At 46.1% G+C, this 22632-nt stretch overlaps 1 protein-coding gene across 1 annotated transcript in view; it reads left to right on the forward strand.

Annotated features, from left to right (window-relative positions):
• The first annotated feature begins 2698 nt into the window (after positions 1 to 2698).
• ZNF805 (zinc finger protein 805) overlaps positions 2699 to 22632 on the forward strand; it is a 94905-nt gene continuing 74971 nt past the window's right edge. Inside the window, exons 1-3 of the mRNA XM_073796317.1 lie at positions 2699 to 3103; positions 4759 to 4885; positions 20104 to 20199. Of these exons, the coding sequence (XP_073652418.1) occupies positions 2882 to 3103; positions 4759 to 4885; positions 20104 to 20199 (445 nt within the window). The 5' untranslated portion in view covers positions 2699 to 2881. The remainder of the gene's footprint in view (positions 3104 to 4758; positions 4886 to 20103; positions 20200 to 22632) is intronic.

The following is a 22632-nucleotide window of genomic DNA, read 5'->3' on the forward strand; positions in this document are numbered from 1 at the left end:
GGCCTTAAGAGGAAAAGTAAGGTTTCCCTGAGGAAGAAATTCAGCCTCAAGACTGCAGCATTAGTTCTGGCTACAGAGTTTCCAGCCTGTCCTCTACCCTATGGATTTTGGACTTGCCAGGCCCCACAACTGCATAAGTCAATTCCTTGAAATAAATCTCATATATATATAATATATTTTATTTATATATTGCATGTACATATATATACACACATAAATGTTTATAAATATGTAAATCCTACTAGTTCTCTGCAGAACTGACTCATATCATACACTCTTCATTCCTTTGACCTAATTAACATCTTGTCACTATACTTCTCTCTCATCTTAAAAAAAATTAAATCCCTTAAGGGCATTTTCTGCACTCTCTGATTCCATTTCTCAATGTGTATGCACACTGAAACCATGAAAAGTGAGTTTTACGGGCTTCCCTGGAGGCGCAGTGGTTGAGAGTCCGCCTGCCGATGCAGGGGACGTGGGTTCGTGCCCCGGTCCGGGAAGATCCCACATGCCGCGGAGCGGCTGGGCCCGTGAGCCATGGCCACTGGGCCTGCGCATCCGGAGCCTGTGCTCCGCAACGGGAGAGGCCACAACAGTGAGAGGCCCGCGTACCGCAAAAAAAAAAAAAAAAAAGTGCGTTTTACTCTTTCAGCTCCACACTTATGAAAAAAAATCATCAATGGGGACTTCTAAAATTCCCTAATATATCTCTGGGTGGACATTAGAAGCTCTGACATGAGTTTGTTGGTTTCCTGTCATCAGCCACTTAATGAAGTCAGGCTGGTCCAGTGTTCATGCTCTGATCATTTTCTTCTCCAGACTACACTCATTCCCTTGACAGTCTCATCTAGTCATGACTTGAAATAACAGTGTAAACTAACAACTCTCAAATTTATATATCCAAGCTTGAACTCTCTCCTAACGTTCAGTCATAGGTTGAAATGATTAAGTGACACATACTTTGTAGTCTCATAAACATTTCAAATTGACCATGCTTAAAACTGGAGTCTTGAGTTTCCCTCCAAGTCTCCTCCACATGTGGTTTCCCCATCCCAGGGGATGGAAAATCCATTCCTCAGGTGATCTAGGCCAACTACATATGAAGGAGGCTCTGGGCCAAAGAAGACTCAGGAGGGTGCAGTAGACAAGTGTGCTGTGTATCAAGATGGGACTTCTGGTTTCCTCCTCAGGAGAATTTTTAAGCTACCTTTTTTTTTTAAAAAGACTTTTAAAAATATTTATTTATTTTATTTTGGCTGCGCCAGGTCTTAGTTGCAGCATGTGGACTCTTAGTTGCAGCATGCATGTAAGATCTAGTTCCCTGACCAGGGACTAAACCCAGGTCCCCTGCATTGGGAGCACAGAGTCTTACCCACTGGGTAAGTGGGCCCAGTCTTACTCACTGGACCACCAGGGAAGCTACTTTTTAAAAATCTGTTCCCCTAGAATGCTACAAAACCAAACTCGGGTTCATTCACTCCATGCATAGCAAAGCCAATCTATTGACACTGGGTTGTGGTGAAGGAAAGTATAGCATTTATTGCAGGGTGCCAAGCAAGGAGAACAGGCAGTTCATGCTCAAAAAGATCTGAACACCCTAATGGCTTCAGGAAAGGGTTTTTAAAGACTGTTAGGGGAGAGGGTCCTAGGATGCAAGATCAGCTCATGGACAATTTTCTGATCGGTCGGTGGTGAGGTAGCAGGGTGGTGTTTCAGGAATCTCACCATCAGTCTTCTCATTCCAACCAGCCTAGCTTCTGATGTGTTTGAGGTCAGCAGTTTCCACCTGATGGGAGTCTGGGTTCTATAAAAACAACTTAAGAACATGCATCAGACATTGTTAACTGTTTTCCTTAAGGAGAACTATGGTCTTGTGACCCCATCCCAAAGGTTGACTTATTGCTTTAGTTATTATCCCCTTTCCTCCTTGAATGCCTCTTCTTTGTTCCCATTGCTGCCCCTTAAATAATTAACTGTTTGAGCCCACTCTTTGGAACTGAGGGAGGCCTAGTCCGCTAAAGCTTTTTCCACAGACAAGAAGTAGGGGACGCAGAGAGGCTTGGGGGGTAGGGGTGGGAGGAGGCTCCACAGGGCCCTGCTAGGTTTCAAGAAGAGGCTCTTGGGGATTCCCTGGCAGTCCAGTGGTTAGGACTCCGTGCTTTCACTTCTGTGGATCCCGGTTGGGTCCCTGTTTGGGGACCTAAAAAAAAGAAGAGGATCTGGGAAGGCGTAAGGAGGGGAAGGGGGGAAAATCACTATGCGGGCTGCGAGCTTAGTCACAGCCCTACACCCTTTGCACCGCCCTGGGCGACTGTCCCAGCATTCCAAGCCTCAGTTTCCCTGAGGCACAGCATGGACGCTCTCGCCCCCACTGCCTAGTCCTCTCCACTTGAACCCACTGTTAAGAAACAGGTCTGGGCCGGCGCTCAGCTCCTCCCGTGGCTCTTAGGTGGAGGAAGACCCTCCCCTTACCCCTCCCTCCGCCCCACTCCCTCCCCCACTCCGCCCCACTCCCTCTCCTCCCTCCGCCCCACTCCCTCCCCTCAGTTAAGGCGCTCCTCACTTCTGCGAATCTAGGGGAGACTACATTACCCAGAGGTGTGCATTGTGCGTCTGAGGAGGTCGCTGGCCAATGACGGCCAGTCGTAGAGGCGTTTCCTGCGGCGCACGTACGTGGGCGGGACTTCCGGTTTCTCTCAGAGGACGCCATTTGCCTCAGCCTTTCGCTTCTGGCTGGCTTTTAGGTGCCGAGAGCTGGCCTGCGTGGCTACTAGGGCATTTCGTGGGGACTGAGCAGGAAAGGGGGATGGGACTTCCTTTCGTGCCTTGGAACGGGCCGTGACTCCCTAAACGGGAGTGTGCACTGGTCGCCCGCCGGGCCATGGCCTCTCCGGGCCTTCAGCACCCGCCCTTCGTCCCCGCAGTTCCCGAGGGCGGCGCCAGGTCTGGTGCGCCTTTTTCTCGGAGAGCGGCTGTCAGCCGAGGTCGCCCGGCCAAGGCGGGGCGGAGGCGAGGAGCAACAGGCCGCCCGGTGCTCGCCTCTCCCAGCGTAGCTGGAACGCAGGGCCCCATCATGGCGGCGGCGCCGACCCACAAAACACAGGTGAGTGGACGCTGGTTGCGAAGCTGCTTCTCTACGAGGGCGGAGACGGTTCCGGAAGGGAGGCATCCCCTGGGTTTGTCTTCGCGGTCGTGTGCTCTGGCGTGTGGAGCTGCTTTGCTACTTAATTTATCCTTGGTCCTAAAAGCTCTTGGGTCTCTGACACATGCTCAGTAAGTTGTGGAAAAATGAGTGATGTATCCTTCAGGGGTTTCCATCATAGTAAATCCCGAACTCCGCCATGTGCTGCAGGGATGTACCCTGCCCCCACCCCGCCCCCGCCTTTCTCCAACCGGTGGCCTTGGGAAATGGAGGGAGAGATAAGCGCATGGACAAAGCCAAGGTATATTGGTTGTTTCACAAGGCCCATGAGGGCCTGTGAGGTTGCCATGGTGCCTCCTAGATGTTAAGACGTGTCTTGGGAGGGCGAGGTCCTGTAGTCTGTTGTCGAATGTTCCACTCATCTTCAGCCAGGTCAGACGTTGTGGCCAGTCTCATGGCCAAAGCCAGTGTTATCTTTATCCATTTGTGCTCTCTGGTCCTGAAGTATTCCTGGCGTAGGGCTAAGTGCTGTCAGGGTTCAGGAAGGAAGCGGCTAATGGTTCATTGTGGAACCTCCCCGGAGTCTGGGAGACCCAGGAGGGTGTGGGAAGCTGGTCCGGGCCCTGCCATTACCCAGGTAGTTCCACCCCTTCAGGGGTCTCTCCAGGGAGGTCAATGATGAAGGCTCTGCTTCTCTGTGCATGTTCACAGGAATATTTTCAGGCGTGATGAAATGGACTTAACAGCAAAAATTGGTGTAAATGCTTCACAACTTCGTCATTAGGTATTCATTTTGATGATGGAAGCGTGTCGGGTTACTTTATTAGACCGTGTATCAGGGTTAACTGTGTTAAAATCTTGCTCCTCGTTTGTAAGACACAAGACTCTTGGTGGATTTGGTGGAGCTCCCTTAGTCTCGGGTCATCGGCTGGCATAGAGATGTTTACCTCAGGGGCTGTGGGACAATTAATGAAAATCCCCAAGCACACCGAACATTGAATAATTTCTGTCTAAATCTCACAACTGATATTAGTGAAGTGGGAACTATTGTTGTATTGATCCAGAAACCAAGGCTCAGAGAGATGAAGTGATGTCTCCGAGGTAACACAGCTGGTAAGTGTTGGGTTCAAGAGTTTGGATGTTAACAAGAGAGTGAAGAAAGAACTGGGGACTTTTAGTCACTTTAACCAGGAAGTGAAGCCCTCACCATGGGGCAGGCAGCTAGCAGGACCAGGGAGGCTCAGGTACTGTTGTTGTTACCATTATTGATACTGTTATCATTATTTATTCATTCCTCTGAGGTCCTACAGCCTCTCCTGTTTGCATCTGACAGCCCACACATCACTTCCATTGTCTTGTGTGACTTTCCATTGTCTTGTGTGACTTTCCATTGTCTTGTGTGACTTTCCATTGTCTTGTGTGACTTTCTTTCTTACACTACTGTATTATGTCCAAAACATTGTCCACTTCCACTTCAGCCCAGCCTAGAGCTTGGCCCTCAGGAGGTGCTAAGTGGTTAGGGTCTTGATCTCTCTGCACCTTTAACAGCCTTCCAGAAACAAGCTCTGATCCCATCCAACAGCCCCAGGGTCAGCACTACTACCTCTATTTGACAGGTGTCTGTGACTTTCGATGATGTGGCCGTGACTTTTACCCAGGAGGAGTGGAGGCAGCTGGACCCGGCTCAGAGGACCCTGTACCAGGAGGTGATGCTGGAAAACTGCAGGCTCTTGGTGTCTCTGGGTAAGGCCTTGCCACTCTGCCATGCAGAGGACCTGCTATCTCCTTGTCAGACATGCTCTGGCTCCATGCCCGGCTGATCAAGAAGCTTACCCTCTCCCCTACAGCTTCAGTCATTTTTGAGATTCATCTTTTCCTGCCTGCTATCTCTGTGTTTCTTTGAGCAAGAAACAGTTCCCCTTTGGCTCCTAAAAGGTGGTGGAAGGAAATGGGGGTGTTCTTCAGAACCCAAAGGCAGAATTTCCAGTTGGGCCACATGGGACTGAAATAAGGACTGGGAACTACCAGGAGTATGCCAGCTTCTGGATCTCTTGTCCTGACTTCTCCCTCTAGCTTTGCTCAAGTCTGTTTTTTCAGAATGGCTTTTGTGTCTCAGCAAGTTTGTGGCAGGAGTGGCCACCCCAGTCCCTGCTCTCTGTGGCCCCCAGATGCCTTGTTTTTACTTCTTTGCATACTTAACATTGTTTCTTTTTCTACTGCTGGTCTCTAGGGGGTTGTCCCTGAGGCAGGAGTAGCCACCTGAGCCCATACTTCCCTGAGCCTCTACCCCAGTGCCCAGCACAGACTGGCCTCTGTCTGAGGTTCTTGTTTCACATTCCAGACAGGGAGCTGACTGGGTGGGACTGGTTGGCTCATGTATCCCCTGCAACCCAGTCCACAGGGCTGTGAGTGATGGGATGGTCTCCAGGAAGAGGGTGAGGCAGGTGGGGCCTTGGGAGGTTTTTGCCTTCAGTGCCAACAGGTATTGTTCTAAACCACAGGATCTCGGTTATGGGGCTTTTCTGTTCTCCTGTGCCTTCATGATTGTCTCTTGTTCCCTGAGTCCTGGCCAAGATCCTCTGCTAGTCCAAGAGAGAGAGGCTGAGAGAGTAGTGCTTCTCAGTACTTGGCGGTTTTATCCCCAGGTGACATTTGGCAGTCTGCAGCCACATTTGACTGTCACACCTGGGGTGTGGGTGGTCCCGGCATCTAGCAGGTTAGAGTCCAGAGATGCTGCTTAGTACCTGAGGATGGACAAGACAGCCCCATTCAACAAAGGTTGATCCAGCCCACAAGGCCAAGAGAGCCAAGGTGGAGAAACAGCAGCCTGAGGATAATCACTTTAGACCTCTCAGTTTGAGGGAAAGGAGAGCTGTAAATCCAGGGCATAGGGTAAGACATGCCTGTTTTTAGAGAATTGGGATTGTATTCTGTGTTAATGAGAAGAGGTTACACAAAATTAGGAAACGTTTGACATATTTAGATATTTTATAACAAAATTTTAAAAATAAGAAGGCCCATTATCTGACCCTGCTGACCCTTCACTCACCTCCTCACACTTTTCCCTGAGTTCAGTCCGCTCTGGTCATGCCAGCGTCTTGCTGTTTCCTGTGCACAGACTTAACATACTTGCCTTGGGCCTCTCCACTTGCTGTTCTCTGTGCCTGGTGAGTGTGCTTAGGCATTTTGGCTTTTCTTTTCTTTTTTCTGATTTTTTTTTTTTTTTTTTTTTTTTGCGGTACGCGGGCTTCTCACTGTTGTGGTCTTTCCCGTTGCGGAGCACAGGCTCCCGATGTGCAGGCTCAGCGGCCATGGCTTACGGGCCCAGCTGCTCCGTGGCACATGGGATCCTCCCGGACCAGGGTACGAACCTGCGTCCCCTGCATCGGCAGGCGGACTCCCAACCACTGTGCCACCAGGGAAGCCCTTTTTTTCTGAATTTTAAAATTTAATTCTATATATACTTTTTATACAGCAGGTTCTTATTAGTTATCCATTTTATACATATTAATGTATATATGTCAATCTCAATCTCCCAATTCATCACACCACCACCAACGCCCCTGCCCCGCCCCCCGCGCCGCTTTCCCCCCTTGGTGTCCATACGTTTGTTCTCTACACCTGTGTCTCAGTTTCTGCCTTGCCAACTGGTTCATCTGTACCATTTTTCTAGGTTCCACATGTATACGTTAATATACGATATTTGTTTTCCTCTTTCTGACTTACTTCACTCAGTATGACAGTCTCTAGATCCCTCCGTGTCTCTGCAAATGACCCAATTTCGTTCCTTTTTATGGCTGAGTAGTATTCCATTGTATATATGTACCACATCTTCTTTTTTTTTTTTTGTACCACATCTTCTTTATCCATTAGTCTGTCGATGGGCATTTAGGTTGCTTCCATGACCTGGCTATTGTAAATAGTGCTGCAATGAACATTGGGGTGCATGTCTTTCTGAATTATGGTTTTCTCTGGGTATATGCCCAGTAGTGGGATTGCTGGGTCATATGGTAATTCTGTTTTTAGTTTTTTAAGGAACCTCCGTACCGTTCTCCATAGTGGCTGTATCAATTTACATTCCCACCAACAGTGCAAGAGGGTTCCCTTTTCTCCACACCCTCTCCAGCACTTGTTTGTAGATTTTCTTATGATGAGCATTCTAACTGGTATGAGGTGATACCTCCTTGTAGTTTTGACTTGCATTTCTCTAATAATTAGTGACGTTGAGTAGCTTTTCATGTGCTTCTTGGCCATCTGTATGTCTTCTTTGGAGAAATGTCTGTTTAGGTCTTCTGCCCATTTTTTGATTGTGGTGTTTGTTTTTTTAATATTGAGCTGCTTGAACTGTTTATGTATTTTGGAGATTAATCCTTTGTCCATTGATTTGTTTGCAAGTATTTTCTCCCATTCTGAGGCTTGTCTTTTCGTCTGTTTGTAGTTGCCTTTGCTTTGCAAAAGCTTTTAAGTTTCATTAGGTCCCATTTGTTTATTTTTGTTTTTATTTCCATTACTCTAGAAGGTAGATCAAAAAAGATCTTGTTGTGATTTATGTCAAAGAATGTTCTTCCTATGTTTTCCTCTAAGAGTTTTATAGTGTCCAGTCTTACATTTAGGTCTCTAATCCATTTTGAGTTTATTTTTGTGTATGGTGTTAGGGAGTGTTCTAGTTTCATTCTTCTACATGTAGCTGTCCAGTTTTCCCAGCACCACTTACTGAAGACACTGTCTTTTCTCCATTGTATATCCTTGCCTCCTTTGTCATAGATTAGTTGACCAAAGGTGGGTTTATCTCTGGGCCTTTCTATCCTGTTGCATTGATCTATTGTTCTGTTTTTGTACCGGTACCATATTGTCTTGATCACTGTAACTTTGTAGTATAGTCTGAGGTCCAGTATAGTCTGGAGTCTGATTCCTCCAGCTCCGTTTTTTTTCCCTCAAGACTGCTTTGGCTATTCAGGGTCTTTTGTGTCTCCATACAAATTTTAAGATTTTTTTGTTCTAGTTCTGTAAAAAATGCCATTGGTAATTTGATAGGGATTGCATTTAATCTGTGGATTGCTTTGGGTAGTATAGTCATTTTCACAATATTGATTTTTCCAATCCAAGAACATGGTGTATCTCTCCATCTGTTTGTGTAATCTTTAATTTCTTTCATCAGTGTCTTATAGTTTTCTGCATACAGGTCTTTTGTCTCCCTAGGTAGGTTTATTCCTAGGTATTTTATTCTTTTTGTTGCAGTGGTAAATGGGAGTGTTTCCTTAATTTCTCTTTCAGATTTTTCATCATTAATGTGTAGGAATGCAAGAGATTTCTGTGCATTAATTTTGTATCCTGCAACTTTACCAAATTCATTGATGAGCTCTAGTAGTTTTCTGGTGGCATCTTTAGGATTCTCTATGTATAGTATCATGTCATCTGCAGACAGTGACAGTTTTACTTCTTTTTTTCCAAGTTGTATTCCTTTTGTTTTTCTTTGATTGCCGTGGCTAGGACTTCCAAAATTATATTGAATAGTAGTGGCGAGAGTGGACATCCTTGTCTTGTTCCTGATCTTAGAGGAAATGCTTTCAGTTTTTCACTGTTGAGAATGATGTTTGCTGTTTGTTGTATATGGATTTTATTGAGGTAGGTTCCCTCTATACCCACTTCTGGAGAGCTTTTATCATAAATGGATGTTGAATTTTGTCAGAAGCTTTTTCTGCATCTGTTGAGATGATCATACGGTTTTTAATCTTCAACTTGTTAACATGGTGTATCACATTGATTGTTTTGCATATGTTGAAGAATCCTTGCATCCCTGGGATAAATCCCACTTGATCATGATGTATGATCCTTTTAATGTATTGTTAGATTCTGTTTGCTAGTATTTTGTTGAGGATTTTTACATCTATATTCATCAGTGATATTGGTCTGTAATTTTCTTTTTTTGTGGTATCTTTGTCTGGTTTTGGTATCAGGGTGATGGTGGCCTCATAGAATGAGTTTGGGAGTGTTCCTTCCTCTGCAATTTTTTGGAAGAGTTTGAGAAGGATGGGTGTTAGCTCTTCTCTAAATGTTTGATAGAATTTACCTGTGAAGCCATGTGGCCCTGGACTTTTGTTTGTTGGAAGATTTTTAATCACAGTTTCAATTTCATTACTGTGATTGGTCTGTTCATATTTTCTATTTCTTCCTGGTTCAGTCTTGGAAGGTTATACCTTTCTAAGAGGTATTTGTCCATTTCTTCCAGGTTGTCCATTTTATTGGCATACAGTTGCTTGTAGGTAGTCTCTTAGGATGCTTTGTATTTCTGTGGTGTCTGTTGTAACTTCTTTTTCATTTCTAGTTTTATTGATTTGAGTCCTCTCCCTCTTTTTCTTGATGAGTCTGGCTAATGGTTTATCAATTTTGTTTATCTTCTCAAAGAACCAGCTTTTAGTTTTATTGATCTTTGCTATTGTTTTCTTTTTCATTTTTTTCTGCTCTGATCTTTATGATTTCTTTCCTTCTACTAACTTTGGGTTTTGTTCTTCATTCTCTAGTTCCTTTAGGTGAAGTTTAGATTGTTTATTTGAAACTTTTCTTGTTCCTGAGGTAGGCTTGTATTGCTATAAACTTCTCTCTTAGAACTGCTTTTGCTGCATCCCATAGGTTTTGGATTGTCATGTTTTCGTTGTAATTTGTCTCTAGGTATTTTTTGAGGTCTTCTTCAATTTCTTCAGTGATCTGTTGGTTATTTAGTAACGTGTTGTTTAGCCTCCATGTTTGTTTGTTTTTTTTACGTTTTTTCCCCTGTAATTGAAAATCTCATAGCATTGTGGTCAGAAAAGATGCTTGATATGATTTAAATTTTCTTGAATTTACTGAGGCTTGATTTGTCACCCAAGATGTGATCTATCCTGGAGAATGTTCCGTGTGCACTTGAGAAGAAAGTAATCTGCTGTTTTGGGATGGAATGTCCTATGAATATCAATTAAATCTATCTGGTCTACTGTGTCATTTAAAGTTTGTGTTTCCTTATTTTCTGTTTGGGTGGTCTGTCCGTTGGTGTAAATGAGGTGTTAAAGGCCCCACTATTATTGTGTTGCTGTCTATTTTCTCTTTTATAGCTGTTAGCATTTGCCTTACGTATTGAGGTGCTCTTACGTATTGAGGTGCTCCTACGTTGGGTGCGCATATATTTATAATTGTTATATCTCCTTCTTGGATTGATTTCTTGGTCATAATGTAGTGTCCTTCCTTTTCTCTTGTCACGTTCTTTATTTTAAAGTCTATTTTATTTGATATGAGCATTGCTACTCCAGCTGTCTTTTCATTTCCATTTGCTTGTAATATCTTTTTCCATCCCCTCTTCAGTCTTATGTGTCCCTAGGTCTGAAGTGGGTCTCATAGACAGCATATATATGGGTCTTGTTTTTGTATCCATTCAGTGAGCCTCTGTCTTTTGGTTGGAGCATTTAACCCATTCACATTTAAGGTAATTATTGATGTGTATGTTCCTGTTACCATTTTCTTAATTGTTATGGGTTTGTTTTTGTAGATCCTTTTCTTCTCTTGTGTTTCCCACTGAGCGAAGTTCCTTAGCATTTGTTGTAGAGCTGTTTTGGTGGTGCTGAATTCTCTTAGCTTTTGCTTGTCTGTAAAGCTTTTGATTTCTCCTTGGAATCTGAATGAGATCCTTGCCAGGTAAAGTAACCTTGGTTGTAGGTTCTTCCCTTTTATCACTTTAAATATATTATGCCACTCCCTTTGGCTTGTAGAGTTTCTGCTGAGAAGTCAGCTGTTAACCTTATGGGAGTTCCCTTGTATGTTATTTGTTGTTTTTCTTTTGTTGCTTTCAATAATTTTTCTTTGTCTTTAATTTTTGTCAGTTTGATTACTATGGGTCTTGGCGTTTTTCTCCTTGGGTTTATCCTGCCTGGGACTCTCTGCACTTCTTGGACTTGGGTGGCTATTTCCTTTCCTAGATTAGGGAAGGTTTCGACTATAATCTCTTCAAATATTTTCTCAGGTTCTTTTTCCCTCTCTTCTCCTTCTGGGACCCCTATAATATGAATGTTGTTGCATTTAATGTTGTCCCAGAGGTCTCTTAAGCTGTCGTCATTTCCTTTCATCTTTTTTCTTTCTTCTGTTCCGCAGCAGTGAATTCCACCATTCTGTCTTCCAGGTCACTTATCCGTTCTCCTGCCTCAGTTATTCTGCTATTGATTCCTTCTAGTGTATTCTGTATTTTAGTTATTTTATTGTTCATCTCTGTTTGTTTCTTCTTTAATTCTTCTAGGTCTTTGTTAAATATTTCTTGCATCTTTTCGAACTTTGCCTCCATTCTTTTTCCGAGGTCCTGCATCATCTTCACTGTCATTATTCTGAATTCTTTTTCTGGAAGGTTGCCTATCTCCACTTCATTTAGTTATTTTTCTGGGGTTTTATCTTCTTCTTTCATCTGGTACAAAGTCCTCTGCTTTTTCATTTTATCTTTCTGTGAATGTGGTTTTCCTTCCACAGGGTGCAGAATTGTATTTCTTCTTGCTTCTGCTGTCTGCCCTCTCCATTTTGGCTTTTTACATGGCTGCCCCTTCTCAGCCCAGTTGCCACCTCCTCACCAGCTGTGTTCTGACCACCAGACTTCATGGAGTGTCCACCCATTCCTCTCACTTTCTCTCATCATCCTATTTATAACCATAAAAGTGGCTCTCAACCAGAGATGATGTTGCTCCCCAGAGGAAACTCAGCAACGTCTGGAGATAGTTTTGGTTATTACAATCTGCACGTGGATCCTACACCATCCTTATAATTCGCAGGATGGGCTCCTCCCCACCTTTCCAACAAAGAATTATCTTGACCTAAATTATCATGTCAGCTTGAGAAACCCTGTTTCTGAGAGTGCAGGGACACTTGTTCAGCTGGCATTGCGATACAGCCTGATGTAACCATTCCATCATTTCTTCTCTTTCTGCCTCCTGAATGTGTTTGACGGGAAGTCTGGGTTTAGTGCTCCCTCCTAACATAGCTTCTCTGCCTTCCCCACACTCCCTACCCCTGCAACTGTTGCTACTTTCCCCTTGTCAACAGAGGCAGTAGCCTTAGGCCAGGAGCCCTGAGCAGCAGGCAGCTGAGCTCTCTGGAACTTAAGAACACTGTTTTGATTTCACTTCTGCATTTTTTTCATGGTGACCTGCCATCAATGGAAGTGACCCTGGGTTTCCCATTTATCAGAGTAATGCGGGATTCCCTTTTTGAAGAAATCTAAGAAAACATTTATTAAGTGGGTCACTTTTAATAAGCAATTGATAACTGTCACTGTGCAGGTACCCTGGGCCCTGACCAGGTGTCAGGACTGTTCAGGCACTATTCATGCTCCACTCATTGAAATTGTCACAGGGTCCCCACTGTATTAATTAGTAGCTGTGAGATTTGAATATTTCCAACAGGCTTTGGGGCACTAGGGGTGTCCCTAATTGTCTGGAACCTGGATCTGCTTGAGTTAAGGCAGGAGGAATAGTGGCCTGGTGTGCGAGGTTTAAAGAGGTGGGCAAGGGTGTAGTTTTGGATTGTTTGGTTTGCACATGAAGGGTGTGCTCTGATATTTCACATCATATTAAGGAAACTTTGGGGGATAATAGTGGAGAGTTTTAGAAGGTATGGCATAAGTTGTCTTGTAGAGTATAGAAAACCATTTTGAGAATGAAAAAGAAGAACATAAGTAGAGATATAGGAAGTCCTTGCAGGCAGGCTCATAACTAAGTTTCCCATTTATGTAGCATTAGCCAAGAAAATCGATATGTAATTTGGGGAGTGTTTAAGAGAATCTTTCAGGAGTTATAAGGTGTGCTAAAAATATGGCTTTGTATATATACATGTGTGTGCATGTTAGTGTGGTATTTGTAAAAAATAAACAAACATGGGACTTCCTGGTGGTACAGTGGTTAAGAACCTGCCTGCCAATGCAGGGAACACAGGTTCGAGCCTGGTCCGGGAAGATCCTACATGCTGAGGACCAGCTAAGCCCGTGCACCACGACTACTGAGCCTGTGCTCTAGAGCCCGCGAGCCACAACTACTGAGCCCATGTGCCACAGCTACTGTAACGTGCGTGCCTAGCGCCCATGCTCTGTAACAAGAGAAGGCACTGCAATGAGAAGCTCGCGCACCGCCAGGGAGAGTAGCCCCCACTCGCTGCAACTAGAGAAAGCCCATGTGCAATGAAGACCCAATGCAGCCACTAATTAATTAATTAGTTAGTTAATTAATTAAAAAACAAACCAACAAAATCCTTTTTCCTCATAACACTTCTGATATCAAACGTCTGGGTTTTCCATACCAGGCAATTCTGACCCTAACTACCTGGAGTTAGCACAGACTCCACAGGTTATTAAGGATTCAGTCCCATAGACAGCCCCTCCACCTCCCACCCACCCACTTCAGATGTCAGTCACAAGTCCTCACAACCTGTCCTGACCAACCAGCTATAAATTGGAGATTTCCCTTTTGGCAGATTGAGGCATATACCAGGGTCACAGACAGCAGCTCAGGAACATGATAGAATCCCTAACAGAAGAAAGCAAAAAGGTCCCAGGTCTGATTTCTGTCTTAGGAGAGGAAGTCCATGGGTATCTGCTGGGGTGAAGGTTTTCGTGTCCCCAGGCGAAGTCATCTTCATCAGTGAGGTCTTGGTCTGGGACGTGGGGCAGGATATCCTTTGCAAGTGGGTACGTACACACTTGACTTGATGTGGGCCTCAGTATTTGCCATGTTTGGTTGAAACAGTGGCTTCCTCAGAGGGTTCAGGCCTCTGACTTATAAACCAATGAAAGTACCCAGACCAGTTATAGTAAGAGCAACAGTTACCAGAATGCCATATGGCTGTTCTTCAAGGTTTCTTTTGTTTTGTTTTGAAGTTCAGGGCAAATGGATTCCATATCAGGTGACCAGCTGCCTGGCCTGTGGGGCAGTCTGTGGCTAATGGGTGCTGGGAGCGTGTGCTCCCTCCTTCTGGTCTCCAGCCTCATGGGATGATGGGAAGCTCTGTGTGTAACTGCAGGGGAGACAGTGTGAATGGCCTCCTGTAGAACGAGTCTTTGTGTACATAGAGGTGAGGCACATTCCCTTCCAGAGTAGGAAAGGGCAGTGGGACATTTTTAAAGGTATGTGATTCAAGGAGCCTTGAACTAAGGCTAAGGGGTGAGATAGAGGCCCAATGAGGGGTTTGTTTGTCAGACTGGAGTTTGAAAAGGAGCTGTTTAAGGAAATCGTTATGTTTTTCAGTTAAACCAGCTATTTGGAGCCTATTGGGGCCATGAAGCTCTATTGACTACCTCTCTCCAGAGCCCAGCATTGTGTAATTTGAGAAGTGAAATGTGTATCTTGGTTATTGTCAGTAATGTCTGTAATTCCAAAGGGAGTAAGGAGCTTCCTGGCAAGGCCTATCGTTGTGGCCTTTATAAATGTAAGGACATGTGATTTTGACTGACTTACTTTTGGGGTGTTGGTGAGACAAGAGTTTCTTTACCCTGAAGGAGGCAGTTTTTAAGCAATGGCCCAACAGTTTATAATGAATGTGAAGAGGAGGCCGTTTGTTGATCAGGGCATCTAGTACTAAGATGACCCCCTGAATAGACCAAGAAATGTTTCTTAGATCCCATTTTTTATTTGGACATTCTGGCTACAGGATAGAAAGCAGCATCAATCTACTGAGCTCCATCATGTGCTGTGGATGTAAGAGATCCACAACTGTTCACTCGCTTAATCCCAAGGTGCTCCCCAGGTAGCCAAGGGCTGTGGGGAGAGGTGCCCTCCTCCAGCACCACAGCATCTGGCAAGGACCCACCTTGTCCTACAAGAGGAATATGTCAGAGGGCCCAGGTTGGGTTCCATCCTGTCCTGGGGCCTCAGGAGCTGTGCTGAACTTGTGATGTGCTGTTGCCATGATCCAAAGCTTGATGGGCAGCTGGGTGTGGCGGTCAGTGGCTCGGGGTCTGCAACAGCCTTCATTATCCGGAGAGCCTTGTGTATAGTTAGTTGTTGTTTTAGTAGCATATAGTACCAGGCTGAGGGGACAGTCTGTTACATCAGAAGCCCTTGGGCATCTGTGGCCCTGGTAGGTGATTCAGAAACTCGAGGAGGTGTGAGAAGAGGTTGTCAAAGCCTCTTTGGTGAAGGAGTCTCTGAGGACACTGATGGGACTGGCTATTTAACAGTATTTTGAGCAGATTTTAGAGCTTTTGTTGGAGGGAGTTCCATTTAAGTTGGGCTGATTTGCAAGTATCAGCATCAGGGAGAGTAAATAAAATTTATAAATGAGGAATATGTGGCCACCAGACCCAAAGTAATACTAAATAGTATTTTTATCTAAAACTAGTCCCCAAAGGATTAAAAGGTGTTGGACTCACTGTCACAAGCGTGTCAAATGAATCTCCTTAGACGAGGTTGTCATTGATGTAACATCGCCTGTGCTCCTGGAGAGAGGTGGGTGGGTGCAGCTGAGGTCTTGGCTGCAGAGGGTGTGGGTGTTGGCAGAGCTGTTGAGCCACCCCACGGGGCAGCCTGGGGAGGAGTCCTATTTGCCTTCAGAGCGAAGGCAAACCGAGGTTGAGAGGCTGTCAAAATACACACCAGCAGAACACGTTAGCCAGATCTGTAATTGAAGAGTAATTACCGGGTTCTAATAATACTGGGTATTGGGTGTGTGGATCTTGTTAGTCAGCTCAGGCTGCCATTACTGTGTGGTTAAACAGCAGCTTTATTTTCGCACAGTTCTGGAGGCTGGAAGTCCCAGTTCAGTTGCTGATAAGGATCTCTTGCTGGCCACCTTCTTGCTGTGTCCTTACCTGACTTTTCATCTGGCTTGGAGAGGCCTTCTCTTCCTCTTAAAAGGATATGGGTCCTACCAGATCAGGGCCCCACCCCGTGACCTCATTTAACCTTAACTACCTCCTTAAAGGCCCTAAGTCCATATAGGATCACACTGGGGATTAGGGTTTAACACATGCAGTTTAGGGAGACACAATTCAGTCAGTAACAGGAACCCTAACAGATGGGACCACGGCATTAAGATTGCAGTAACTCACAGCGAGGTGCCCTGTGTTTTTTTAGGTTTAAGAATACGCACAGCTGGGCTGTCAACGTGGAGAAGCAGTGGGGATCACCACCCCTTGATTAATTAGGTCTTATATAAAAGTTTTATTCCCCAAAGGCCCCTTTTCAACTTACATTGGGCTGAATTATTATTTTAACTCGGGTCTGTAGGGTCCCGTTTTATCAAGCCAATTAATTTGTAAGTGCCAAAAAATTATCTTAATTGTGTATTGTGTCAGAGCATCTATGCCCAATATGGGATACTTTAGGACAGTGGGTACTAGGGCTATAGGAAATTCAGGTAAAACTACAGTCAAAGTGAGATATACCTATTTTTTCTCTTTAATATTTAGGTACTTTTTACAGTGGTGGAGTAGAGTGTTTCATTTTAGTGGGATCCCCAGGTATAACTATGATTTGAGCCCCAGTATTAAATTCATGAAGTTTTGTCAGTTGGTGCATTTTAGCAAATTCTAAAGATAATTTAAAACCTGTGTTGTGGAGTCAGACAAACCAATCAGTGCTCTGTTTTGTTTTGGTGATAAAATTTTTTTAATATATAAATTTTGTTATACCATATGTAGTTATTATATAATAATTATATAAATTTTAGTATATAAATTTTGGATTTCCAATTGGGTCAGTATAGACAGAGTTCTAACTTAGTTATATGTTGTATGTTATTTAAATTTTTATTCTCTCTCTGTTATCTAAGGTTTTTTATTGTTGTTACTGCTTATAAATCAATAAGTAGTCTAGAACCAGTATTATGTTTGCTAGACCTGGCGTTTGCTTGATATGTAAGGTTAATAATGTGCCCCCTTCCCTTCTTCCTTTTGAGCTTTTCAGCCATTTAAAACGCTGGTTTTTAGTTTTAGTTTGTCTCCTGCTGAGGAGAGGAAAGGGCGGAGGGGCCTGGGGCCTCCAAGATGCAGCCTCTCCCCTGGATGGCCCTGGTCCACAGCATAACGAGCCCCTTCCTCCCCACTCCTTTTTTTTCTGCCTCCAAACAAAATCTTTTTTGGGGGGTGGGGTGGTCACCTTTCTGCCCCCACCACCACCATTTTTCTTTCTTTTATTTGGGTATTTACCTGGTAGGCTCTTAGCAGTCCCAAGTGGCAACCACTGTGAGTGGCAGCCTGCCTTTCTAGGAAGGGGCTGGGGCTCATGCCTCAGGACAGCAGTGGTGGTGGCAGTGTCCTGACGGGGTGACAGTTTGGTGTTGAGGAAGAGCTCTCCACGTGCTGGTCTGCAGCAGCACTCACGAGTGCCGGACACACTGGCCGGGCTTACACAATCTGGAGTAGGTTGAGAAACATCCTCAGGTGTCTCAAAGGGCAGCAAAAACAATATTCCTTATTCCTTTGTTTCTCCCCCCATTATACGTTGAACTAGCAGTCTCCAGAGATGGGATCTCTTATCCGCTACATGGTTGGGACAAACTGCAACAACAGTAAGGCAAGCAGCCATGGCAAGGTTTGCCTGTGAAGCAGTCTAAGCCTCTTCTGTGCCATGGCATGTGTGAGGGGGGTGCCCTATGCCACTCGCATCCCTGTATTGCTCCAGGGACCAGTGCCTGGACTCTGGCCAGGTGTGCCCTCAGAGGGCAGGCAGTGCCATCAGTCTCTCATAGGGTGGTGGGCAGCTCAGTTGAGCAGCCCCCCACGGACTTCAGTGTTGTTGGCTCAGTTGATCACACTTGAATCCCAACCGTCTATAGGGGGGCCTCGGCGTTAGGCAGTAGCCAGTTACCTGGTTGCCCCGGGGTCACCAGCCCAGAAACTTGGTGTGTTGACAATGGCGAGACAGACTAAGTGCTCCGTCTCTTCCCAGATCAGGTGGCAGCTAGGGACTCACAGCCCTTGCGGACCTAGACAGGAGGAGCGCTCTTCAGAATTTTGCTGGGTATCTAAAAAAAGACTTAGCTCAATGGAGACATACTTTACTTTGACTGAAAAGAGTCATTATTTTAAATATGTGAGTTCTTTAAATTATTCCATCCATTTTAAACAACATAATGCATTTAAATTGCTTAGTACAGTCCCTGGGATATGGTAACACCCTATAAATGTTAACTTTTCAATTATTATTAAGGTTAAAAGTTCATAGTGACGTGGTGGATTGGTTAAGCATGTGCACTCAGCCACTGTTCAGCAGACTCTTCTCAGGGAGTGACACTTGAGCTGAGACCCAAAGAGAAGTAGCTGGAAGAAGCAAGGTGGGTAGAGAACAGCCTTCCAGGGAGAAGGGCCAGCATGTGCAAAGGCCCTGAGGTCCTAGGGAACATGACTCCTGACAGCTGAAGGGAGGTCTTGGTCGCTGTCGCTGAGCCCCGTGCTGAGCACGGAGCACACAGGAGAGCACATTGCTTAGTGATGACTGATGAACCCTGGACCTGACAGAGAAGCTGTCGGCGAGTCCTGGCACCTCTGCCGTCGACTTCCTGCCGAGTCTGTGTGTCTTTCCCCTGCATCTGTGTTTGGCTGTATGTGACAGACCGGCTCAGTCTTCACCCTGGAGGAAATTTATTATCTCACCAGTAGGAAGCTCAGAGGTGGGGCTGGCTACCGGGTTGGTGGATGCCAGCCCAGTTGTCTGCTTCTTCCTGGTCTAGGGCCTCGGGCAGGTTCCCTCGCAGGCGACCCAGGCTGCTGCAGGACTACAGCACTGGCTGGTCCCCTCACTCAGCCATCCTGGACTAGAGCTCTCTCCTCCCGAGGGCTGGTGTAGGTCACCTGCAAGTTGGTGGAAACCAGAGTTTTCAGCCCTCCCTTGATGCCAGAATCTGGGGTGGTTTTTTTAAATCTGTAGGTATCCAGGCCTCATCTGCAGAGATTTGGTTTCTTTCTCTTTTTTTTTTTTTAATAAATTTATTTATTTTTGGCTGCATTGGGTCGTTGTTACTCACAGACTTCTTTTTAGTTGCAGCGAGTGGGGGCTAATCTTAGTTGTGGCGTGCAGGCTTCTCCCTGTGGTGGCTTCTCTTGTTGCGGAGCATGGGCTCTAGGTGCGTGGGCTTCAGTAGTTGTGGCACACGGGCTCAGTAGTTGTGGTGCACGGGCTTAGTTGCTCCGTGGCATGTGGGATCTTCTCAGACCAGGGCTTGAGCCTGTGTCCCCTGCATTGGCAGGTGGGTTCTTTAACCACTGTGCCACCAGGGAAGTCCCTATTTGGTTTCAGTTGGATGTGAACCAGACATCTCAGGAGATTTTAATGCACAGGTGGTTGAAATTCACTTGGGTTAATTAGTAAACACCTTCTGGAAGGAGGCGGTCATATTCTCTGTGTCTCTTGGCTGCAGCTGAATAGAGTTGGAACTCTGCAGTGGAGGTCAAAGGGAATAGGTGTTGTCTACACAACCAGCACTGCAGTCTAAAGTCTTTGGATCCCAACATTGGTGGTGTGTTTTTTTTTTTTTTTTTTTTTTTTTTTTTTGGCTTCATTGGGTCTTCGTTGTTGCATGCGGGCTTTTCTCTGGTTGCGGTGAGCGGGGGCTGTTCTTCGTTCTGGTGTCCAGGCTTCTCATTGTGGACTTCTCTTGTTGAGAGCGCAGGTTCTAGGCGTGTGGGCTTCAGTAGTTGCAGCACACGGGCTCAGTAGTTGTGGCTCGCAGGCTCAGTAGTTGTGGCACAGGGGCTTAGTTGCTCCGTGGCATGTGGGATCTTCCCGGACCAGGGCTTGAACATGTGTCTCCTGCATTGGCAGGTGGATTTTTAACCACTGCGCCACCAGGGAAGCTGCAACATTGGTGTTTTTGACCTTGGTTTCCAGGTTCTAGGTCAGGATTTCTGTGGGTGGAATCAGCTTTATTCTGAGGTCTTGTCCACATCCTGAAGTCCCACACTAGATCGAGGGGTTTTCTTTGTTTTCACAGAAATCCTAGTGTCTTCTTCCTTTCTCCATGAACAGGGTGTCCTGTTCCCAGACTTGAGCTGATCTTCCAGCTGGAGCAGGGGCAGAAGCTGTGGACTGTGAAGAAAGACCTCTCCCGAAGCACCTGTCCAGGTAGGAGCCAAGGTTTGGGCAGCTGGGAGACCCTGCAGGGGGAGGTCGCTGGCCCTGGTTCCTTGGGGAAGTGTCTTGTTCGGGCCTCTGTGGTGGTCTGGAGGCCACGGAGCCCTTTGACCCCAGGTCCCTCTGTCCTCCTGGAGGATAGAAGTGCATGAGCTGAGATGTGTCTTGGGCTCCAGCTGCCTGGGCTTCAAGCTTCAAGCTGCCTGGGCTTCAAGCTGTCTTGGGCTCCAGCTGCCTGGGCTTCACCGATCACCAGCTCTGTGGCCCTGGTGAACTTCGGGATCTCCTTGTGTCTTTGTATATATAAGTTTGACTAAGTTAAATCTTAGCTGCCATGTCAGACAGACTCCAGCATCTTGGTGCTCAGCATATGGAAGCACTTGTTCTTTTTTTGTATTTCTTTTCTTTCTTTTGCCACGACTCGCAGCGTGCAGGATCTTAGTTCCCCGACCAGGGGTCGAACCCGTGACCCCTGCAGTGGAAGCTCAGAGTCTTAATCACTGGACCACCAGGGATGTCCCTCGAAGCACTTTTTCTGAGGCACACCCGGTCCGTGTGACTGTGCATCACACAGCTGTTCAGGAACCCGGGTCCACTCTGCCGTCAGCATGTGGCTTGAAGGTTGTCCTGACCTCCTGCAGCAGGCAGAGGAGAGTGAGAGGGCAAGGAAGACTCGCACAAACACCAGCCCCCCCGCTTCCACTGATAGGCACTAGGCACTTGGCCACACTCGGGGGATGGGGCTGGGAGATGGGGCTGAGCCATGTGTCCAAGTGGAGGAGCAGATGGTTTGGCGAGTGTGGTCTGCTGCGCTCAGTCTGTTCCTGATAGTTGCTCCGTCCCCGGGTTGTTGGGGACGTGGTCATATTACGCGTTAAAGCATAAAACCGCTTAGCACAAGCGTCTGCGCCGCAGTCAGTGGCTCGTGGGAAGTAAGCCGTTGGTGTCATTCATGTCCCTGTATTGTAATGAGTAATGCATCTCACGTTTCCCTCTGACCTCTGAGGAAAAGGGCCTTCCTTCCTCTCCCAGCTCCTCTCCAGCTCTCTTCTGCCTCCCCTTTCCCACCCTGTCCGTCCAGACACTCAAGAAGCCTTCCCTTGTTGCATGTCTCCCTACTCCTCCTGTTTGGTAAAACCTGACGGTGACATTTGTCCTGCTGTGCCCCACATCTGGGCTGCTGAGGGCACTGGGGCCGCCATGTGTGGTGATGGGGCCCCTGCAGAGTCGTGCTCTTTCCCTCCTAGTCCCTCGGGCGGCCCCACCAGCCTGCGAGTGTCTGTGTGCAGCCCGTCGACAGCCCCTCAGGGGCAGTTCCTGTGTGCAGCCTGTCGACAGCCCCTCAGAGGGGCAGTTCCGAGCCTCTGCCCTCTGCTCTCTGCCCTTCTCCACCTGAATATCTCAGAGGCACCCAGTCAGCATGCCTGGCAAGGAACCCGTCACGATGCTCACTCCTTCCCCTCCCGAGTTAGAGCGCATGGTCCTGCCATCCAAGCAGATTAGAGACTGGATACAGCCCCAGAGACTGTATCCTCACCCCCCACCTCCATCGGCCCCTACATCCGGCCATCCTCGCAGTGACCACTTCCCCAGGACAGGTGTCTCAGCCTGTGACCTCTCATGTGTCAGCAAGTTTTCATGTTAAAAATCTATCCCCTTGTCTTGCTTGGTATTCTACCCTTCCACACTCATTCAGACTCTCAGTCCATAGTTTTCCTTTCACCTAGTGGAAGAGGTCTTGGCCCAGGCCATGGCCAGTTGTTGAACCATAGTCTAGAGTACACCTTTTAGGGAAATTATTTCTTCACTTACTTTCTGCTTGTTCAGCAATTTCATTCTTGCTCTGCTCAAGGTAAAAATGTGCCCGTGTTTCTTACACTTGAAGCAAGTAAAAAATGCTCCTGTTTCATATTGTATTCATCCACTCTCTGAGGCATTTAATTTTTTACATTTTTTCACCCTCACAAACAGTGCTGCCAAAAACATTCATATATATTGGTCATCTTGCACACGGTTAGGCTTGTCTTTTATTATTTCTCGGAGTAAAATTGTTGGATTATAGGTTATGCAAATTTTCAAGTTTAGGTGATAATGTTTTCTAAAAGGGATGTACCTATTTATAATTCTCCAGATTCCACCAGTTATGTCCTGTTCAGTCCTTGATGCTGTAAGGCTCCTCAATTTTTGCTTAACAGACTGACACAAAATTATATCTTAGGTGAGCTTGCTTTGCATTTCCCTCATTCACAACCTTTAGCACCTTATCATGTGATTATAGGCCCATTTGTACAATTGTCCCCTCGTATCCGCAGGTTCTGCCTCTGCAGATTCAACTGAGCGCAGATTGAAAACATTGGGGGGAAGAGAAAATACCAGAAAGTTCAAAAAAACAAAACTTGAATTTGGGGCTTCCCTGGTGACACA

Source organism: Tursiops truncatus, chromosome 19 (assembly GCF_011762595.2).
Source record: "Tursiops truncatus isolate mTurTru1 chromosome 19, mTurTru1.mat.Y, whole genome shotgun sequence".
Classification (NCBI taxonomy): Eukaryota; Metazoa; Chordata; class Mammalia; order Artiodactyla; family Delphinidae; genus Tursiops; species Tursiops truncatus.